The following is a 22859-nucleotide window of genomic DNA, read 5'->3' on the forward strand; positions in this document are numbered from 1 at the left end:
CCGTTTCAACTTTCTGTTTTAAACGAATTTCTCAATATTATGTATTTGTGTTTGATTAGTCTTCTGCTAAAGAAGGACTTATTTATAAGAATAAACCTACCAAGTTATGAATAATTTTGTATCTACTGTACTTTGTTACAGTTCATAATGTTGATAAAACATAACCTAATCTCCTTACAATCCCACTAAACATAACCTAAAAAATGATCAGTAGAAGTTTTAAACCGTTATGTTGGTCAAGCTGGTTACGTTTGGTCTATTTGCGTTTTCTCTTTCGTTAAGATCATTCTTTATGTTTAGGTTTAGCGTGTTACCGTTTTACATAGCCTGAAGAATGAATGATGATGGAGCTGACAAAATATATTTTGTGAATTGTGACCGGCTCTAGGGTTAATTTTCATTAATGTAGTGTTCTAACTTCTCAACTCTTTTTCATTTATTTTAGGATTGCAATGGCCTCAAATTTCGAAGAAAAGTCAGATTCAGAAGAAACTAGTAAATTTGGCAGGCTTTTGAAATCTTACACTGTTGATAAGCTTGAAGTTTGTTTCTTTAGGTAAGTCTGTATTAATCAATTAAGCATAAAAATACATATAATTATGATCCTAGCACATTATGCAACAGTACCTAACTTATTCTGATTTTTTCCCAGTCTATTCGAAACATCAAGAGGTTATTTCTATGTCAATAAAATAAGCTTTTGATCTAATCTCTACGGTACGGTACCTATAATTTTTTTTCTCATCGTAATCTTGATATAAATGATCATTCAAATCTAGCCCATCAAGCTACTGTTACCATACATACCGAAGGTTATGAGTCTTTTGATAAAAATTCAATAGGTCAGATAGGGTAATTATATTGCCTATTTTTCTTGTCTTGCTTAATTCCAAACCCAACCTACGATAAACATATTAATCGATACTCAATTAGACTAAGCAATCAAATGGTTAATGTGTATTTTATTGAAACCGAAGGTTATCAATACAGAACGTTTGACAGCTCTTGTTGATTCTAATAAAACCTTATCTTTTATTCCTTAACTATCTTGTCGGTATTAAATTATTTCAAAAAATGACTACGGTACTCAATGTTGATTAGTACTTTATCATCATAGTATATAATCTTTAATTCACTGTATTTCGAAATGTATTGAAGATTCAGCTATTAAGATGTCTAAATCTAAGGTGATAATATTATGCATATACCGTCCTCCTAGTTCTAATTTTAACCAGTTCATTTTAAATCTTGAAAAATTTTTATCTGATTTGACAAACGGACCTAAACATTTTAAACATATAGTTATTACAGGAGACCTGAATGTAGATATCTTAAAAGAAAATGCTAGTGCTGGTATTGAATTGTTAAATCTACTAAGATCATTTGATATCTACTGTGTTCATAAATGTCCTAGACATAGGGCCTTAGACAGTGCCTTAGACATAGGGATGATATAACTAGACCTACAGAGATTGACTAAAACTCTAAAAAGTCATAAGTACCTTCAAATTCGCATGTTTAATTTACTACCAGATAATGTTGAGCAGTTACCATTGAAAACGTTTTGTATTTCTGTTGATAAATGGCTCAAGTCTGAAGCTTTCTATTCTGTTAATGAGTACCTGGTATATTTCAATGTATATGTGTAAATTTTTTCGTTTCTATAGTCCAACACGTGATATTTTACTACAATATTTCAATGTGTATTTGTAAATTCGTTCGTTTTATAGTCCAACTTTTAATATTTTACTTATTATTGACGAAGCCTATTGCTTACATTTTTGTAATATTGTTTTATGTCCAATAAAATTCTTGATTCTTGATATTGGCATTATGAACTATAATGCAAATACAATTATAGCAGAACTAGAGTAAAGCATTTTGGTTGAACTTGAAAATAAAGAAAGAAAATAGTATATTCCGCACCTAAGGCCGAAAATGAGACTTTTCCGGCTCGAAAGTGGTTTTCAAGTCCGAGGCCGTAGGTCGAGGACTAGAAAAGATTGAGAGCCGGAAACACATTTTTGCCCGTGGAGCGAACGCTATTTTTTGCCACACAAAAAAATAAAACTATATATAAATATAAACAGGATACACACGACACGGATAGATTAAAAACCACTTAAAAACTTACATTTAAACAAGAATTTTCGGGAGCTGGGCCCCCTTTGTCAATCAACCAGGAAGTGAAGTGGTGCAGATTTGAATATATCAATCTATTTATGTTTGTGCCTCCTGTTTTAATTTATATTACAAACTTTAAAGTTTCTTCTGTTATGTGCTAATATATATATATATGCTAGCACTATATATAGTGCTAGCACTATACATATATATATATATATTATATATATATATATATATATATATATATATATATATATATATATATATATATATATATGCTAGCACTTAACAGAAAACACTTTAAGGTTTATTAATATAAATATAAAGAGGATACTAACGACACGGATAGATTAAAAACACTTGAAAACTTACATAGTACAGTGTTTTCCTGTTTATATATATATATATATATATCGATGGTTGAAAGTCAAAATGTTGTAAGCGCCAAAATCTGGGAAAATTGGTTTTTGAGTCCAGCTGATAGATATGTGCTTGTTATACGTCCCAGCAAAGTGTTGTAACCATCTAATTCATTTTAAGGGAGAAAAAGAAGAATAAAGTTTGTTGTAACTGCCAATATGGCAAGTCTTTGAAAGTCAAAATGTTGTATGAGCTAGAAACTGAAAGGCAGAATGTTGTATCGTCATCCAAGAACATTTTTGTACTGGATCCAGTTTTCAATCTCTGCTAGCCAGAATGTTGTATAAGCCACCAGTCACATGGTTCTAGGTTATGTTTCAGTGGAAGTTGAAGCGTGATTCTTGTTTCATTGGTCTATGTAGCGTGATTTGCTGTGTATTTTTGTTGTTTGAAATTGAATTATCCAGGAAAACTTATCAAGAGAATGAGTTTGTAAACTGTTTCATCATTTCTTTGAGAGGTGAGTTATCTATCGTTATTTTTAATCATTGAACACCACTCTAATAAAGTATTAAGTACTAATTTAAATATTATTTTGAAGCTTTATATTTCTCAGTTGTCTGCATCACCAACTCAATTGTAATCAGTTTCAAATAACATAGGCTACTTCTGAATTTGATGCAGGTTATTTTTTCATTGGAGATTCAATCAATTTATGTGCAAATAATGAAAACAGAAAACATAGTAATATACAATGATGTGGTCTATACATTGTAGGATAGTCTATTTTTCTAAGATATATACACAGAGGTAGGACATTACTTGTTTATGGTGGGTAGAGGATGGATACATGGATTAAGTTACTTATTGTGGATATAAGTTACATATTACTTACAGTGGATATAAGTTACTTATTTTTGAGAAGACAGAGTGGGGTGGGCCTACTTGACCACTTTTACTTGGTTCCTATTTGAAAGTTGAATTATTAAAACAAATTGGAAATTGATTATTTCACTCAACTCCTCTATCAATTTCCAATAAGTCATTATTAATTTGTTATTGTATAATATTGATGAAATGTTTTTTCACAGGTTGGAAAAAATGACTAGTAGAGCTGCTATGTTGGTTGAATTGGCCAAGAAATCTAATACCAGTACTACAGAATTTGCCAGTTTAAAAAAGGAGATGAAAATGTCTATCTAAGAAATAGCTATGATGAAGATGAAGAAACAAGAAAAATAGCAATGCTTTGTAGAAGGAGCAAGACTGAAGTAACATCAAAAACCCAACTGTACAATGATAAGCTTCCAATAAATGAGAGAAAATATGAAAACTTGACAGATTTGTGTAAAAATGGAATCATCCCTGAAAGATTCCATACTGAATACTTCCAGATCCCTCATAACAAAAAGACAGCTGACGTTCTACCAGAGACAGATGAAGAAGACTCTGTAGAAGTTTAGAGTATCAGAATAACTATTAGATTACAAATAGAAATCAATAATAATATTAGTGATTTATTAGGAAATGAATATTAGGATAGACTTGTATTTGATAGATTTAATAGTTACTACTTACTACTATGGACAAATATTTCATTATTCAGTGCATTATTTACTACTTTATAAATATTTAAATTATTTTCTTATTTTTTTATCTTCTACTTTAATTTATCTATGTTATTGTTTTCTAACTGCTTTTATTTGGAATTAATTGTGCAAGGCAATTGACCTGATTTAGACTGCTAACTGAGCAGTGAATGATGTACATGCAACTACTGTGCATGTAGCCTATGTAAATTATTCTTTTGTACTCTTAATTTTCATGTTATTTTCTTATTTTTGCCTACTTGTTAAATTTTCTATTAATCTTAATTATTTCTACTTGCTGAATTTTAAATTATACAAGATAATTGATTCAATTTTCTCTAATAACTGAGCATTGAATGGAACTGTGGATGTGGGGAGTAAGACCATGATACACAAAACTAAGTTATAGGAAACTTTATGATAAGTTATACAATGCCTATGATTATAAATGATGAATAAATTGATTCTATTCTAATAAAATCTCTTTTTTCTCAATCATTAGATTAATTTTAGAAAAAAATTAAAATTGTAACCTCCATACAGTAAATTTCAGTGTAAGGCAGAATGTTGCAAGAGACAAAATCTAAATAACACGGGAATATGTCGAGTCAGATTGTTGTAACTGACATTAAGCTCAAATTTTGTAATGGCAAAATGTTGTAAGTGCCATAAATTGGTTAAAAATAGAAAAAAATGAAATTTGAATAATATTTTCATAGAAAATAGTTGAAATGAAGCAACAGAAGAAACTTTAAAGTTTGTAATATAAATTAAAACAGGAGGCACAAACATAAATAGATTGATATATTCAAATCTGCACCACTTCACTTCCTGGTTGATTGACAAAGGGGGCCCAGCTCCCGAAAATTCTTGTTTAAATGTAAGTTTTTAAGTGGTTTTTAATCTATCCGTGTCGTGTGTATCCTGTTTATATTTATATATAGTTTTATTTTTTTGTGTGGCAAAAAATAGCGTTCGCTCCACGGGCAAAAATGTGTTTCCGGCTCTCAATCTTTTCTAGTCCTCGACCTACGGCCTCGGACATATATCACTTAACAGAAAACACTTTAAAGTTTTATAATATAAATATAAACAGGATACACACGACACGGATAGATTAAAAACACTTAAAAACTTACATAGTACAGTGTTTTTAATCTATCCGTGTTGTGTGTCTATCCTGTTTTGTGTATATCCTGTTTATATATATATATAATATGAGAATAATTGTTTATTAGGCACTTCCGAAAGCAAAACTGGAAGGTCATAGCTCTAGCAAATCTGAGGTAATTTTTTCATTTTCAGTGAATACAATTACAAATCATATAAATATGATCGGGAAAGAACAACAGGCATAGCTCAAACTATTATGTTCTTAAATTTTGATAATGAATAACATGTCCGAAAAAATAGTTTGTTTTTAGTAGTTTCAAGTGGTTCCAAAATTATCCACCAGGTTTAGTGGTAAACGCAGTACTTAAGCTGGGTTTGGGTGGATTTCAATTTGTCTAAATAACCTAAAAGATTATGTTTTAATGTGGGAGGTTGAGTTTATACTTTTTTATTGTTTTAAATGGCAATAAGATGATATTATTATGAATGTTTTGATTCTTGAATAATAAACACAAATAATGAAAATTTTTGGATCAGCTGTTTTAGCGCACTTGAAATTTGGACAGTCTGGATGTCAACAATGCTTGTTATTGGAATTTGAGGTTAGAAGTCCTATCCTACTCTGAAAATCGAATTTGAATAGTTTATAATATATCTTTTTTGTATTTCATTCATCCAAATAAAATGATAGTATCTTATTGCAGAATACCTTATTCAATTCTAGAAGCATAAACTAATTCCGTTTCATAATAAACTATTTGTAAAACGTTCAGCAGCTAGGAAATTGCCCAAGTAGTTCCAAAATTATCCACCAGGTTTCGTGGCAAACGCAGTACTATGAGGTTACAACTGATGTCTAGTGCTTTCGATTATCTTCGTGCACGAGAGCCTTTCCCGATAGTGGTGGGGATGGCGTTGGAACTGTATGATAGTCGATAAGTCGAACTTATCGATATATATATATATATATATATATATATATATATATATATATATATCGATCGGTCTATATCGATTTGTCATGTGGTCAGTGTAGGCAAAGACCTTAAAGATGCATAGACTCACATGCAGCGCTAGTGTCTCACTTGGAATTGAACATGTGGAAATCGGCCATTGAGGGGTCAACCTGGAAGATTATTACAAGCCCATAATGGTGATTTGTTTGTGGATGCTGAATTAATCAATGATAAATATTGAATTATTTGAAATTTTTCATAAATTCTGGTTACATAGAAACGCTGGAAACATAGCTGGTTAGATTACCAGCAATGACAAAGTTTTGTTCAGCTATAAATTGTAGTAATAGATCAAATAGAACTGTCTACATTTCGTATCACAGGTAACTACAAAACAAATAAATTTTGCCATCTGTTAAATAATACTTGAGACTAATTCTAATTGCTCACTTGTCATTCATTTATAATAGTTTGAAACTCTGCAACCACTCATATTCAATGTTTGCAGGTTTCATTCAAATAAATTGATTGCAATAAGGCCCAGGTTAGTTCTTACCTAGGCCTGGTACATTACAGGCCGAACATTACGACAGCTGTTTGTCGTTAGCCCAGTTAGTCGTTGGGGTAAAATGTGTTTCTACCCAGTTTGTCGTTGGAGTGAAATGTGTTTCGACCCAGTTTGTCGTTGATCCACTTGTGAGGCATCCCCTCTCTACTACAACAACTTCCCCTTCATCCCCACCACTATCGAGAAAGGCTCTCGTGCACGAAGATAATCAAAAGCACTAGACATCAGTGAGGTTACAGGTCGGATTCGATTATACTCTGAAAATTAAATTTGAATAGTTTTTAATATCTTATTTGTATTTCATTCATCCAAATAAAATGATAGTATCTTATTGCAAAATACTTTATTCAATTCTAGAAGCATAAACTGATTCCGTTTCATAAAAAATTTTGTAAACGTTCACGTCAAATCAGAATCAGCTGACGTCAAGGTTATTTTACAGCCCTAGGGGCGTAAAAATTTTTCCGGCCTGGTCAGAGTACAATCATTTTTGGCCTCCATATGACGCACGAAAACCAGCTCATTACATCCAAGTGGGGGGAAAAATTGTTTTCATTCTCGGCCCTAGGTGCGAAATATACTATTGCAATGTTCTGTTGACCCATCCATAAAAATGGTGAATTCTCAAATTTTAAGCCAATTGCCATATTAACAATTTTTGAGAAAATTTTCGAAAAATATGTTGCCGAAAGGATGAATTTATTCCTACATAAGCATAATATCATCAATGCTTTTCAATATGGTTTCATGAATCATGAAAGGATTAGGTAAAATTAAATTATTGTCAAATTTTTCTAAATACATATATGGTAACTTGAAGGCTAATGTTCATAACCTTTGTCTTTTTATAGATTTTTCAAAGCTTTCGACATTATAGATCATAAAATTTTATTACAAAAGCTATCTAGTGTTGGTATAAGAGGACCTGTACTCAGGTTATTTGAAAGTTATCTGGAGAATAGAAAATTGGTTGTTAAAATTGGGAACTATTTAAGTCAAGAGAGGAATTCAAGATTGGGAGTGCCTCAAGGTTCAGTCCTGGGACCTTTACTGTTTCTACTTTACACATATGATTTACCTAGATATTTGATTCACTGCAAGATTTCTATGTTTGCAGATGATATTTTGTTGATTTCCTCTCATAAATCGTTAGGGTACTTGCACACACACCGATTTTGGACGGCCGGTTTTTTACTGGCCGTCCAAATTCCAATAGTGACGCGCAGGCGAGAACTGGACCTGGCACACACGCCGACCGCTGATCGGCGCCGGTAAAATGCCGACGAGCAGCCGGCCATTGCTACTGCGTACCACCGGTGCCGGCGATGTGCCGGCGATACAGTGGCGCCCGTGAGTAAATAAAGGCTTGCACACACACCGATTTTTCTCCGACCGTCCTTGCCAGTTCTCGCTACACCATCCTCCATTCCAGTCGACTGCTCTGCTCTTTTGATAGTGCGAGGTAATTACGTTTGAAATGGGTGACATAGATGAATGATATCCTTATATCGTTAGTGGAAGCAAGACCTGTATTGTGGGATAAGACTTTGGAAACATTTAAAGACTGAAATCTCACCAGGGATGCATGGAGAGAAGTTTGCTGCACTCTCAAAAATTATTTTGAGGATCTAGCTAGATGATACAAAAAAATGCATTTGGTAAGTAGTTTCCTTTATTTTACATTTTATTCGTCCTAATCACTTTTTACCATACATATGGCTAAAATATTAAACAACAACCTGAAACAGGGTATCTTCCCAGACGGTTTTAAAATAGCTAGAGTCTTCCACTCTACAAAAATGGCGACAAATCTAAAAAAATAACTATAGACCCATTTCCCTTTTAAGCAACTTTTCAAAACATAGAAGCCATAATTCATTCTAATTACCAATAATTTATTATCAAATAAAGATCCCGTAATCTGCACTTAGTGTGAATATACCATTACTAGAATATTGCTTTTTTAATCAGGCGGTAAAAAATCGGCCGTCCAAAAATCGGTGTGTGTGCAAGTAGCCGTTAAAATTTTGCTACCGATAAAAAATCGGCCGTCCAAAATCGGTGTGTGTGTGTGCTAGTAGCCTTAGGCCGAAACCCGGTTGGAACATGATACCAATACTCTGGCTAAATTATCTCATAATAATTGTTTGAATATAAATGTTACAACAACCAAGGTTCTACAATAAAATCTAGAGTCCCTAGTGTAATGTACGCAATAAGAACTCCCTAGTGTAATGTACGCAATAAGAACTAATGGCCCGTTACTCGCTCGTGTACTTGGTGTCTCACCGACTTCCTAATGTGAAACAGGCCTAAACGCCACTGTTAGTAGTAGGCTACTGTATTAGCAAAGATAGGACGACATATTTGTCAAGTTTAATTTTCTACCCCCTTCCATAGTAGATATCTGTAATTCAAGTTATCCTATAATATCTATTTATTGTTGGTTCTTATTAATAATGATCAATTCAAATAAAGTATATTTAATTCATCAAGTAAATATATTTTCTTAATATAGATTATGTTGATTATCCAATAATAGATCTTCATAATTATTAAGATAAAATATTTTATTAGTTCGTTATATTTCCACATAGTCTACAAACAATTTGGCAACGCTGCTGAGTTATCTATCTGCTTTTTATAATGACATATATAAGCATAGCAACCCAATTTTAGTCAGATGCTGGAATCGTGAATCTCGTAGAAACCTATAGATGACATAGGTACGTTTTGAATATTATACTTTACTGTAAATGCTTGGAAGCCTTGTTTCATGCTATGGAAAGCTCGTCTTCTACAATTCAAAATCTTGACCTTTTAATTTCAAGTGTGAAATTAAAATTACATACATGATCCTATTAAAAAAATACTAAAATCTGTATTACATTTCTGCTAAAGTCCTGTATCATATAATAAGTAAATTTAAATGAGAAGAATAATTTTGAATTGAAGACCAACAAAAACTCTCAAAATTGTGATAATTTTATACTACATTATCAGTGCTTGAGAAATCTCATCTAAACTGAATACTTGATCTTGAATCAATCTAGGTCACTAGATAATTGATTCTAATTGAGACGCTATTATTAGTGGATGACTAATTATACAGTATTCTGTTCGTAAATCTTTACAGCCTAGCATATAGTAACTACTGTACCAAATTAATTTCGTCTGTGTTCCATCATCATACTCCTTATATTCATAATAAATTCCCATGTATAGCCAATACCCTCCTTAATGTGTATGATTTAAAAATAAAACTCATATTCCAATAGAAACGGGATGAAATTAATAGCCAATTCTATCCAATTTTGCCATGTAGAAATAGTTTTTCAATTTATAGTAATATAATGAAACTATCACATTCTATCGGCAGTGAAATAACCATGATAAATTTATAAACAGTTTGTAAAATCTCATTGTTATCATTACAAGAGTTTTTGATTCACCAAACGATTAGTATTGAATAAATTAACAAAGAAAGTGAAATTTTCAAGCTTATAACATGTATAGAATTTTTTTATTTTCCTGTTTCCCCCAACAAATATAATTTTTGTTATGAATGTGGATTACAATTATGTATATTATATTCAAAAATAATATCGACAATTAGAAAAGTAGACTATATTCTATAAAATTAGAGTTTTAAAAAATCATACCATTAATAATGGTTAGGCTAATAGAAAAATTTGAATATTTGACGAGTCAAAAGTTGTATTATTCATATAATTAAATAATCAAGGATATTCACATACTTTTTCAGCGTGAAAAACTATTGGAATTGATAATAATTCTTCTGTAATTTATAATAAAAATACTTTTTTTAAATATTAACACTCACGTTTTATAGTGGCAATATGTTCCGTGCTGGTGTCATACATTATTAAGCCGAACAGAAACTCAGACTATAATAAATAAATGAAACTCTATTTCAGAAACTATCCGTTTGGTTAGATAGTGTGCGACACCAGCATGAGAAATATTGACGCTATAAAACATGAGTGCTAATATATTTTTTCGTATTTTTATCATAACTTATATGAATTATTGAAAAAGTAGAATGGATAACCAACAGCAGACTTCTGTAATTCATTACTTTGTCCAGGATGTTTGCTTTTTCCGCTTTCAGTCTGTGATCTGGAAATCATTGTGAATAGATTTTACCTATTTTTTCATGTCGCTGTCTATAGGCTAGGTGCAATTCCTTAGCGACGATTCGAGCCGCGTGGTTAGAGCCGTCTCGGCTGGAACACATAACCTATAAATATTCATTAGATTCGATGATTCATTATAGTTCATAAAAAATAATTTTCGACTTGGAGTTCAGAGAAAAGTAGGAATACAGCGGCGGCGATGTTGCCGTGCTAAAGCGGCCAGCGTTTTGTAGTCTTTAGAGTGTGTTCAACTGCTCATGATACGCATACGTAGTTTCCTCTCTTGAAGCACTGAGTCGACTGAGTCTAATCGACAAATTTGCTACTGCGCTTCTTTCTATGACTCTAATCATCACTGTAATTGGCTGATCTCCTTCCATTTCTCTGCCCCGCATATTTCGGAGATAGTCGGAAGTAATTCTGTATGGAATATAGATTTGATATGAATTGTAAAAGCAATATAGTAGCCAACACTTCTAGGTTCTAGTTCATCAACCGCCATAACGTTCATACAGCATAAAAATCCAATGAATCATCGAATGTAATGATTTTTTATGTTATGTGCTCAAGCCGCGGTGGCTCTAGCTCATTTGAGCTACGCGGCCTCGAGCCACGCGGCTTGAGCCGTCGCTAAGGAATTTCACCTATATTCTGATCTCATTATGATCCATTGTGTATTTAAACGTGAACGAAATAACACATTAGTTTATTTGTAGTCCAGGATCCATGACAATATCAGAAAACTAAACATATGAAAAAAATAAAATCATTGATCGTATATTTATTGTGCATGGACAAGAATACAAAACATTATTATCTTCAATATTGTTGGTATCATCTAGCAGTGATTTTATGAAACCAGACCGTTGTTCTTGTTAGCAGCATGTCTGTAATCAACATTCCATTCGAGTTAATTGATTAATTAATTCTTAGTTATTGAGCTGATTGGTAAATTAAATTCTTGTTCAGCCATTAGTAGTAGAGTTTATTCATGTACCATTTAGTGAAACGTTTCTATTCTAATTTGGTTAGCTTAAATTGTTCGCTGTCAATCGTCTTTATAAAATCGTCCTGACTAATGTTCAATCAAACCAAACTCCAGATTATATACATAATAAAATGTTCTATCTTACACTCTATTTTGTTGATAAATCAAAGTTATGGTTAATAAAATCCAGAAAATGAATATTCCTTCCTTCTTGATGCTCTCTTATCATCTTATTGATAACACCTCTCCTTCATCACTTCATATATTCATTTTCACCATCACTTTCACCATCAACTCTATTAAGGAATGCTTTAAAAGTAGTTTTCTAAGTATTATTTTTTTCTTTTCAAACGTTAGTTTTAGTATCTTCTTTTTGTTTTGATTAAACTTTTTTTGTTGTGTTAAGGAAACATATTTGGGTCATTACCTGTTGTTTCCAATGTGATATTGTGAATAAATAAATAATCATGACTCATGATGCACGTAAAATAATAATGTATTGCTAAAAGAAAACTTGGTACTGGTTATATTTTTCAAAGTTTTACGTTCTGTACAATCGTACTATACATAATATCAAAATAAAAAAAATAAAAAATTTTTTCCGATTATAATTTTTTGAGATATGAGCCCCTAAAGATGTCTTTTCAAACAGATCATTTCGAATTCGGTAATAGGTAATTCCATGGAATTTTGAGGATAAAAAATCCCTCAAAACATCAATTTTTGAAAATGTTATTGCATTTCTGAAAAGTAAATGAAAATAACTTAACTTGAGTTAATTTTAGCAATTTTTGAAAATGGAATAATTTTTTCAAAAGGTTGATATTCTCAGGAAAAAAATTTCATTTCATCAACAATACATGAAGAATGTTCCTCAGAATTTCATGAATTTATCTCTCACCGAATTTGAAATAATCTTTACCAAAAAATTAAGCTTTAGGCGCTCTTACCTCAAAAAGTAAGAAATTGATAAGGAACATTTTCCTGGTATTTTTTTTTTATTTTAATAACTTGATAGTATCTAGACCGGAGAACTTTGAAAAATATCAACAGTGAAAATTTTCTTTGGCCGCTAGCACAGCCTTAATGTTCTATTCAGAAATAGAGCAATATATATACGTTTCTAACAGATGTTACATAATGAGCAAAATCCTCAGTTCAATTTTTCAAAAATTTTATTCTTTGTATATTTTATCTGATGAATTGATTGGAATATGTAATTTATATCAATTCAAATTTGTTAGTTTTGTGTGGTTCTTATTTAAACATTTAAAATGAAATGATTCTGCCTTTGATTAATACAACACTTCCTTCATGGTTTCAGAATCATATTAGCTTCATATAGACGCTGCCAGTTAAATTTCTGACTAATATACATTTCACAATATATGCATTGTTTCACACTCATATTCTTGAAAATGAACTATATTCAAATATGAAAAGAATACACAATGAAAAAATTGGATTAGGTAACTCCTTTATAAACAGTACTGAAGTATAGGGTTTCACCATGGTATCTGTTTTAAATATATGATAAATAAAATCCTGAATCTTTCCTTCTTGGGGTGAAACTTATAAAAATATAATAATAACAGAAATAATTAAGTTTTTCATCAAATTATTTTTTTGTTGAGGACTTGTGTTTTTGTTTTTATTCCTATTGATTTAGTTGTACATACTTTACTAAATAAATATGGATGAATCGGCTTTTTCAGATACGGTGTTTTAATTGGCAATCATCCATGGAGGTTTATAGCTTTATCGATATGTCTAGCGATGCTCTGTTGTCTTGGTTTGCTGAAATTTCGCCAAGAGAAACATCCCATGAAACTATGGATTCCGCCGGAATCGGATTTCGCCAGAGACACTGATTGGATAATGGCTGAATTTCGAGAAGGATATAGAGTGCAGAGTTTGCTAGTAACTGCTCCCAACGTCCTTGAGCCGTATGTCTTGCACAAGGTAACAATCACTCTCTCACTATAATTAATTGATTTTTTGCCCTAATTACAATACACGTTCTTCAATTATTTCTTGCTCTTCAAGTTTGATTAGCAACATGTCTAACATCTCATCATTGTCATTCTATTATGTAATCAAATTCTCTGATATTTGTTGTAGACTAATAAACTCCAAAAGTAGAATTGTATTCCTTATAAAATCAAGAATATTAAAAGATCTATTTCAATTTTTTCCTTAATTATGTTTGTAAAAACTATTTCGTCTTATCTATAATTGATTGCTGTGTGATTATTGACTAATTTTCAAGTCAAACCAGCAACATACTGTGACATGGGTAGAATTTCAGTACTTATTTTATTGGTTGATTTTTTGGGTTTTAGATTTTTGATTTTTAAAGAGAAAAGACTTATATTAGAATAACAATTTCCGTAGTTGGACTTCAGTGAGAAAATTTTATTTAGTGAAGAAATAGATTTTGTTAACTAATAAGATTTTGCTAACTAATGTCTGAACGACTCTGAGAACTTACAAGAACAGGGATATTTGTTGGTTCTCACGGATGTGGCGGCTCCACGCGGCTATGAGAAGGCGGATGTTTGGTAGCCTGTAGATATTCTCATAAATGAATATTGCAGACCTGGCAAGTACCCGCTTGCCGAATCTCGTGAGAACCGACTCTTTCACGAGCAGCAGTTATGCCTTCTGGAACACTGACGTGGAGAGGGGGAAGTTTTTCGGACGGAAAACTAGCATTCGTTAGACAACCGAGATATCGAGCGCATCAAAAACCATATATAATGTAAAAAGTTGAGCTAGTTTCATTTATTCTCCGACGTCATGATAGGCGTAGGTGTCCTGTGTATTAGGATTGCGATGAGAGTAATAGCTGTGGGTGAGTGCTAAAATTCTAGCTCCTTATAAAACTTTTCACCCAATCGAGACACTAATTAGTAATCATTTGTTGTAGTAAATTTATAAATCTTTCGTATGTAGTTAGCAAAGTCGTATTGATAGTAGTTTCCATTAGAATTGAATTTTTGATAAAATGTTTAGTATATTTTGTTTTCTTCAAATTTCAAATGGATTACTAAATAAATTAGGTAGCAAAATGTTGTCGTTATTCAAGTTCCCATGACATGAATAGTTGAGAGATCTCAAGTGGGGGAGATCTTCTACCCCCATCTGGGGCGAGTTACAATACCAATTTCATCGTCACCACTTTATACTAGTAGTTCTGTGAACAGTAGACCTCACGCAGTATTCTCATCCACAAGTACCTGATGTCAACTGTTTTAAATGTTAACAAACTCAGTTCACGTTTGAATTTGTATTCCATATGATATAATTCATCCAGTTCCGTGATGATCTTTCTATCTGATAAAAATTATTTTTTTAGAATCAAAAATATTATAATTTCTCCAGCATTATTTAGTTCATTTGTTTATTTTTATTCGGTTTTAAATTAGTTTTTTCGAATGTGAGAATATTGATACTGATGGGCACGCATAATAATACTATGACTGCAAAACAAAATATTGAAACCAAAGACCTTAAAGCTGCGATTAGACCAAATTTATTTTAAAAAATGTTAATAACTCAATCCTTATAGATTATATTAGATTGGACATAACTTATCATACACATGATGAACATATGTGTTTATCAACTTCCGTTCAATCTAATAGAATCTATAAGGATTAAGTTATAACCATTTTGTTAATAACTTTGGTGTAAACCCAGCTTAAAGATGCATACCTCTTTAATGTCTTTGATTGAAACTATAGACCTTATACAAATACAGTAATAGACTGGCTTCTCCACACATCTGTGTAATCACTTGTCAGCTGATTTATGATGAATAATTCAAAAACCTTGTATATACGTCGACGCGCAATTTAAAAAGGAACATACCTGTCAAATTTCATGAAAATCTATTACCGCGTTTCGCCGTAAATACGCAACATATAAACATTTAAACATTAAGAGAAATGCCAAACCGTCGACTTGAATCTTAGACCTCACTTCGTTCGGTCAATTATTTTGTGGTTTCAATTTTTTAAAGTATGCATTAAAAACATTTATTTACAAAAATCTTAATTTTGTATTCATCTCAAAAGAATCTCGTTGTTTTTGGACTTTAAATAAGGAGATTTCCTTTTCTACCTTTGCTAACCAAACTTGAACTAAACTATTTTCATAGTTCAACGAAGATTTTAGAAACTGATGAATATTTCTCAAACTTATTAAGAAGATTTTAGAAACTGATGAATATTTCTCAAACTTATTAATGTTTCGTTTCTCAGGTATTGAAAATGCGTAACAGAATCTATGCAAGCCAATTAGATAACACAACATTTGAGGATGTGTGCTTCAGGTGAGTATAGTTTTTTATAGTTAATTTTCAGAGTTGTTTTTCGTAAACCCATCATGTCATACTGTATTTCATGTCACCCCATAAATATTAATTTTATTAAGTAAAGTCTTAATTAATATTACACTAAATTAATATCATTATCATTATTGTATGATATTGTCAGTCATAAATGTATCTCGATATTTCGACTATAATGTTGAATTTTGATCTTGACAATAGCTGTTGACTCAAAATCACTTGGATAGGACGTTTTCGACACAAGCTGCTCAGTGGTTATGTCGTTTGTCATACTGCTTTAAGAAGGCCCTGGCAGTCAAAATTCACAGCTCTTAAAACAATATGTTTTGTTGAGGTGATATAAAAACAATATCGTCAGTAATTATGTGGAACTGACAATATCGTTTTAATCTCACCTTAATATGGAGAAATTCCACAATATCTCTGTTCATAGTGTAAATTTTGTATTGATTTTAGTAATGAAACTTACACTGGGTGTGTACCGTATTTCATATTGTACAGTATTATTACACATAGTAAATGCACAGAGAGGTCCAAAAAATGTATACACTAATTATTGACATTGAACGTAAACAGAAAATAATGTACATCTATGAATCGTACTCTGTATTGTTTGTCTTCAATGTTTTGCCAAAAGGTTGTGTAGCCTGCATGGAAACTACGGCCATAAGGCCGTTTCAGACCGCTGTAAACGTTAAGACCGTTTCAAGCGACGTCTTCGGGCGTAGCAAAGTATTAATGAGCAAGCTATCCACAGTTCACACAAAAAGATATTTTTATCCTTTTCGTATTTGATCAGAGTCGTGGTCGAATGTCATTGTTTAGCTGAGAGCATGTGCTGCCCGAGACACGGAGCGACGGGTACGTTGGAAACCGTAGTCGTAGCATTGGCGACGCTTTTTATGTAGCGTCAGTGACACGATGCTACGCCGGTTTGAAATGGAAAGATTGAAGATAACCGCTTTCAAAAGACGTCGCCAAGGTTACATGAAGTGTTCTGAAACGGCCTGCCAATGCGTTACCAAGATATTCACTGTCAAAGAGTGTAGCCCATACATTTTTCGGATTCCTCTGTATTTCCATACAAATTCATAAATTCAGATGATATTCTGTATTATTTAGCATTAGAAATGAGCAGCGGTAGTCGGTTGTGACTGCTAGCATTTGAATGACATTTTTACGAATTTCCAGAACCGTATTCAGGTTGGACAAACTTTTGTGTTCAAATTCCTCGCTATTTAACAGTTTCCTAACTTTTAAGCTTTTTTCCGTTCTCCTCTCATAACAATTTCAATTGCAACACCTTTCCTTTCATGCTTAAATGTTGTTATTTTTACAGGATACCGGTAGTTAATGTTAATGTTGGTCGCAGAAAACGTGAGGAAGAAGAGTATAATTTACTTGACAGAATAACTTCAAATTTGTTGAATTTCGACCCCAGTGTTCACCTTTCTTCAAAAATGTACTGTGGGTTTGTGGAGAATTTTCCCAGGAGCTGCTATGAACGAAGCATTCTGGAGTTTTGGAGGTACGACGAAGAAGTCGTCAATAATTTGGACAGAGAAGCTGTGATCGAGATGCTCAACACTACTAATATCAGGTGACTTGAAATATAATTTATAAGAATAGAGTATTCCAATAGGGCTACTTAAATGTTTGTAGGGCTACTAGTATCATAAAATATTAGCTACATTCCTCAAGGTCTCTTAGATTGGAATGCTTTTTAAATAACTATCCTATTTTGGCTAAAATGATGGAATTTGGAAATTAATGTTCACACTTTCTATCACAAGTCTATCCTTATACTTCAGATCAGTGTACCTCAATATTAGGTCGATTTTGAGTCATTTTGCACAAGAAGATGGCAAAAGTTGGATGTCACTTTTCTGAAGTTCTGAAGACAATGGTCAGCCTATTTGCTAATGCTTGGAATTCTGTTGCTCGTGCTGTACGTGTTTTGATACTTAGTGTTTGTTTTTAGTCCTGTGTACGGCCTAGAAATGGAATATGTCAGTCTATTAGGAGGCATAGAGAGAAATTCAAGCGGTGTCATTGTGAAAGCGACATCTCTGCTGTCCACCTGGATGGTTCATATCAATTTCTCGCAAGTTGATATGGATGAAATTGGCAACAGCGGAGGAACAGAAGACTTTGTAAGTCCTTGTAGGAATCCTAGTCTTATCAATTATCAACTTGATATGTTCATATGCGTCCATAAAAATTTGAGACGTTTGCCTAGGTAATGAGGATGATTAAAGCAATTATTTGTGGCCAATTTTCCAAGGATGGCTGCGTTTTGTGACTCATAATCCTTAGAATAACAAAAAAAATTTGTTTTATTACTCGTCCAAATTACAAGAGAGTATATGTCGGATTCTTAGGCCTTTGATGAATTTATTTTTGTCATTTTCATATTAAAGAAAGCTGACTAACAATTTCTTCTACTCGTGACGGAGGCCCAAGCAGTGCCAACAAAGTCTCTTTTTTATTCAACTGAATTCTTTTAATGACTTCTGATTGGAAATGTTTTTAAAATTTGGTTTTGTTGATTATCAATATCAATACTTATTTTACTACAATAACTCTAAAAAAATCCTAGTTTTCCAATCTTGACATGTTTTGATTACCATCTAAGGATTTGTATTTTGCCCAAGTCAATACCTAGCTAATATTTTATTATATCGTAAATAATTATGTATTCCACGGTAGCCCACCTGAAATATTTTTTGAAAACTACCATGCTCAATCCTGATTATACAGGTTTGGGCAATGAAGTATGGAGGATTCGAAACAGCTGTAACATACTCATTTTTGAACGAAACTCAATATTTTTTCAGTATGTACCTTGGATGATGCCATTTTGATAATTAGAAAAAATAAAAACATTAATTTTGTACGGAAACAATATTTGAAAAATGACGTCCGTTTTTGTCCATAAACTTATTTATTTAGACGTTGTAAGAAGTTATCCATACTCCTCTGAAGCTATTGCTCGAATTATTTGTCTTATTGTCCCTTTCAGGGATAAGGTTATAGGGTTATGTCACATTCAGTGTACGTGGTTTATTGATGTGTACACTAGCTTTGAGGTAGCCCCATAGAAAATAGTGACAAGGTGACAGTTACGGTGAACGAGGAGGCCACTTTACATTCCACGCAACCAAATGAGGCGTCCATCGATGGCATGTTGGAACAATGAAGTATTGAGTTGATTTGTCATCTTCTCAACTGTGAAAAAATCAGTGTTTGATAACAATCTGAATTGACAGTGACATTTCTTGAAAAAGTAATGGTCTATAATGAAGTTTCAACTGATGCTACAACCTACAACAAACAGTCAATTATTCGCCATTTACAAGAAAAGACTCAATCTTTATCCAACAACGTTTCCTCCACGGCAGATAAGGCAAGTTTATCTCCTGCTCGGCACTCTGTCATCAACTTCTCACTTCGTCTACAGGATTGTTTGGTTAGAATAGACGCAATTTTTCAAATGTTTTTTCTCCTTGAATATCAGAATTACAATATTCAAGGTACATACATAGGTAAAGAAAATTTGAGTTTCGTTCAAAAATTAATTTGTAACAGCTGTTCGAGGCCAGGGCTCGATTTGGACTGTAGCGCCATCGAAGAAGAAGAAGTTCCAAACCCTCCATACTTCATTGCCCAACTCAGTATAATTGATTGAGGACTGTTCTATTCATTTTTTCTCATTTTCCATATGACTATAGTCTACAGGTCCTGGAATGATATGGGAAAAAAGTTTTCTCAATACTATGGAGAATATAACGAAGGAGAAGTTCAAATACATTGATGTATTCTACGAGTCAGCTAGAAGGTTAGTTTTCTACTAATCTGTTATCTAATTTCCTTTCCAACAGGATTCATCGATCATGATTAGTATTATAAATAACGCTATCCATATTCTTCCATCCTACTAATATGCAGTGTCAATTAATTAGACAAACTATATGGATTGGAAGTATGGACTAATGTTCTGATACTTTCTATGTAACATGATTAGGCCTAATTAGTCTACAGGTCCTGGAATGATATGGGAAAAAAGTTTTCTCAATACTATGGAGAATATAACGAAGGAGAAGTTCAAATACATTGATGTATTCTACGAGTCAGCTAGAAGGTTAGTTTTCTACTAATCTGTTATCTAATTTCCTTTCCAACAGGATTCATCGATCATGATTAGTATTATAAATAACGCTATCCATATTCTTCCATCCTACTAATATGCAGTGTCAATTAATTAGACAAACTATATGGATTGGAAGTATGGACTAATGTTCTGATACTTTCTATGTAACATGATTAGGCCTAATTAGTATTATTTATTATACATTACTAGCAAATAACCCGTGCTCCGCAAGGGTCCAATGAAGAACTTACCAAACTGAAAACTTGACGTACTGAAATCTTGAAGGATTTAAAATGAGTCTATATCTTAGAGTTTATATTTTAAATGAGTCTATATAATTTCAGTACTGAAATCTTGAAGGATTTAAAATGAGTCTATAATCATCCTCGGTAAATCAATAATCTATATGAGAGATTTCAAGTTAATCAGTCCAGTAGTGCAAACGTGCTAATGCGTCATTTGTGAGTTATCTCGTATGTGTAGAAGCCAATTCTATCATTTATTTTATTATGAATGTAAATGTGATAATGCTATTAATTTATTAATTTATTAATTCAGTCTCACTAAAGTACAATAAAAATTAACCAAGCAAGCTATTTGAGGTAGAAGAATCAAGTGATGCTCTGGAATTGTGCAATTGCAAATTTGAACAGTGCGCTATTATAACATTTTGAGCTGTTAAGAAGGAAAAATTGCACGAGATTTATCATTGATTAAAAACAATGTTTTTTGTGAATCTAATGTTAACCGATAATTATCATCATTGATAATAAATGAAACCTGCTGTATACCTATGGTATTCTTCGTATTTTGAACGCTGTTGGAATACTACCACTTGCATTTACCTAGGGTGAATACTGGTATTCTATTTCCTCGATAACCGCCATATATTTAATCAAATTATCTAACCGGCACCAATTTTATTTTTCAAAACAAAGTAATTATATGTAAAATATGATTGTGATCATAATACTCGTATACATCTGTATATTCTAGTAGGAATAAAATTTGATACTCGCTGCAAGTTTTATCAAATTTCAAATTCATTATTTTTCCAAACTTCTCAGGAATGGGCGATTTATACGTTAACTCATCAGATATATTTAGTTACAACACAATATAATTTTATCATAATCCAGTTTGAATACCATCTTCTGTCTGTTCAATGATTCTTGAGTTCATACTGAAGATAGCAATACTGTTAGTTACTATAAATTAGTGTACTGTGAACGCCAAAATATATTGTACTCCTCATAAATAATTAAATCTAATCTGATAAGTTAATTGCAACAGTCTATGAATTAACTACATAGTTGCTTACATTTAGTGTAGTTGATGAGTTGCTTTGTTTCAGTTTTGGTGATCTCAGCAGTGCTCTGATGTTTCAAGACTTCGATAAAATTATACTAGGAGTGTTTCTCATGTTCTTCTATGTCCTGTACGTATTGTCAACATTCAACTGGGCTGAATTGAAAGTATGTTATCAAATTGTACTTTTTGAAAGAATTGTCCTCATTGAATTATGTATTCCGGATTGTTTTCATTGTTTTATGTATTCACGGCTAATAGGCATCAAGGTGGAATGGAACTGTCTATGATATTGTTGCAAGGCTAAAGCCACTTCAAATATTTTTTTTTAATCACCTCTTATGAGATATCTCTCTAACACATATCATGGCAGTTTGTTGGAAATCTCATCGATTATAGAAAACCTCACATTATAAAATTGAAGACAATTACATTTTTTAAGAATTTTGGGAATTATACACTATTACCGAGATGTTTTCAAATTTCTTCCTATTAAGTTTTTTTTAATAAATTTCAATCTAGTCTAGTTTTTTATAATATAATAGAGGGTAAAATTAATAAGATAAGTAGTTCTCACTAGATGATTGGCAAACCTAGCTGATTTCTGTTTTCTGTCTTTAGCCCATGTACCATCCACATTTTTAATAGGTGCATTTTGACTCGGAAGTTCTTTTTATGCTCTTGGTAGCTTTCCATAGAGTAGTCAGTACTTTTTGCATTAGTCAGCTCATTGTGATACTTATGAAAATGTTTCATTTTTTAAATTTGTTATTTCTCTACTGAGCTGCTGAGATAATGTTCAGCACAGTCTTGTCTCTCGGATCTCTAGTGTTTTGCCATTTTCTCCTTTTTGCTCTTCTTTTCTGAAATATTTTTTTTCAATTTCTGAAGTATAGTTGTTGCCTTGAGTGTTCTCCTTTATATTTCGGGTGTACATGCCCAGGCTGCTCATATTAAGGTGATATGAATACGGTCTTGTCTGTTACCTGTGTAATTTATTCCAACCAACCTGGTTTCTTTGTTCAGGGCATCATCTTCAACTGTATAAATATAGATTTGTAAGGTTTATCTCATATGTATCTCAAATAAATAAATACATGGCAAGGTTTGTAAGGTAATTCTAGTTGAACTGAGGGAGAATGAATGAGTAACAACTGAGGAACATTGCTCCTCATTTTAACTCAAAAAA

At 32.2% G+C, this 22859-nt stretch overlaps 1 protein-coding gene and 1 long non-coding RNA gene across 2 annotated transcripts in view; both read left to right on the top strand.

The window, feature by feature from the left end:
• Positions 1 to 34: 34 nt before the first annotated feature.
• LOC111052476 (NPC intracellular cholesterol transporter 1 homolog 1b) overlaps positions 35 to 22859 on the top strand; it is a 107388-nt gene continuing 84563 nt past the window's right edge. Inside the window, exons 1-7 of the mRNA XM_039443094.1 lie at positions 35 to 556; positions 13574 to 13820; positions 16124 to 16194; positions 17552 to 17812; positions 18194 to 18365; positions 19944 to 20050; positions 21717 to 21837. Coding sequence (XP_039299028.1) covers positions 453 to 556; positions 13574 to 13820; positions 16124 to 16194; positions 17552 to 17812; positions 18194 to 18365; positions 19944 to 20050; positions 21717 to 21837 — 1083 coding nt within the window. The 5' untranslated portion in view covers positions 35 to 452. The remainder of the gene's footprint in view (positions 557 to 13573; positions 13821 to 16123; positions 16195 to 17551; positions 17813 to 18193; positions 18366 to 19943; positions 20051 to 21716; positions 21838 to 22859) is intronic.
• Positions 2554 to 3690, top strand: LOC120354935. Its single transcript, XR_005573311.1, has 2 exons — positions 2554 to 3007; positions 3579 to 3690. It is a non-coding gene; the product is annotated as an uncharacterized LOC120354935 (long non-coding RNA).

The sequence above is a fragment of the Nilaparvata lugens genome, chromosome X (genome assembly GCF_014356525.2).
Source record: "Nilaparvata lugens isolate BPH chromosome X, ASM1435652v1, whole genome shotgun sequence".
Lineage (NCBI taxonomy): Eukaryota > Metazoa > Arthropoda > Insecta > Hemiptera > Delphacidae > Nilaparvata > Nilaparvata lugens.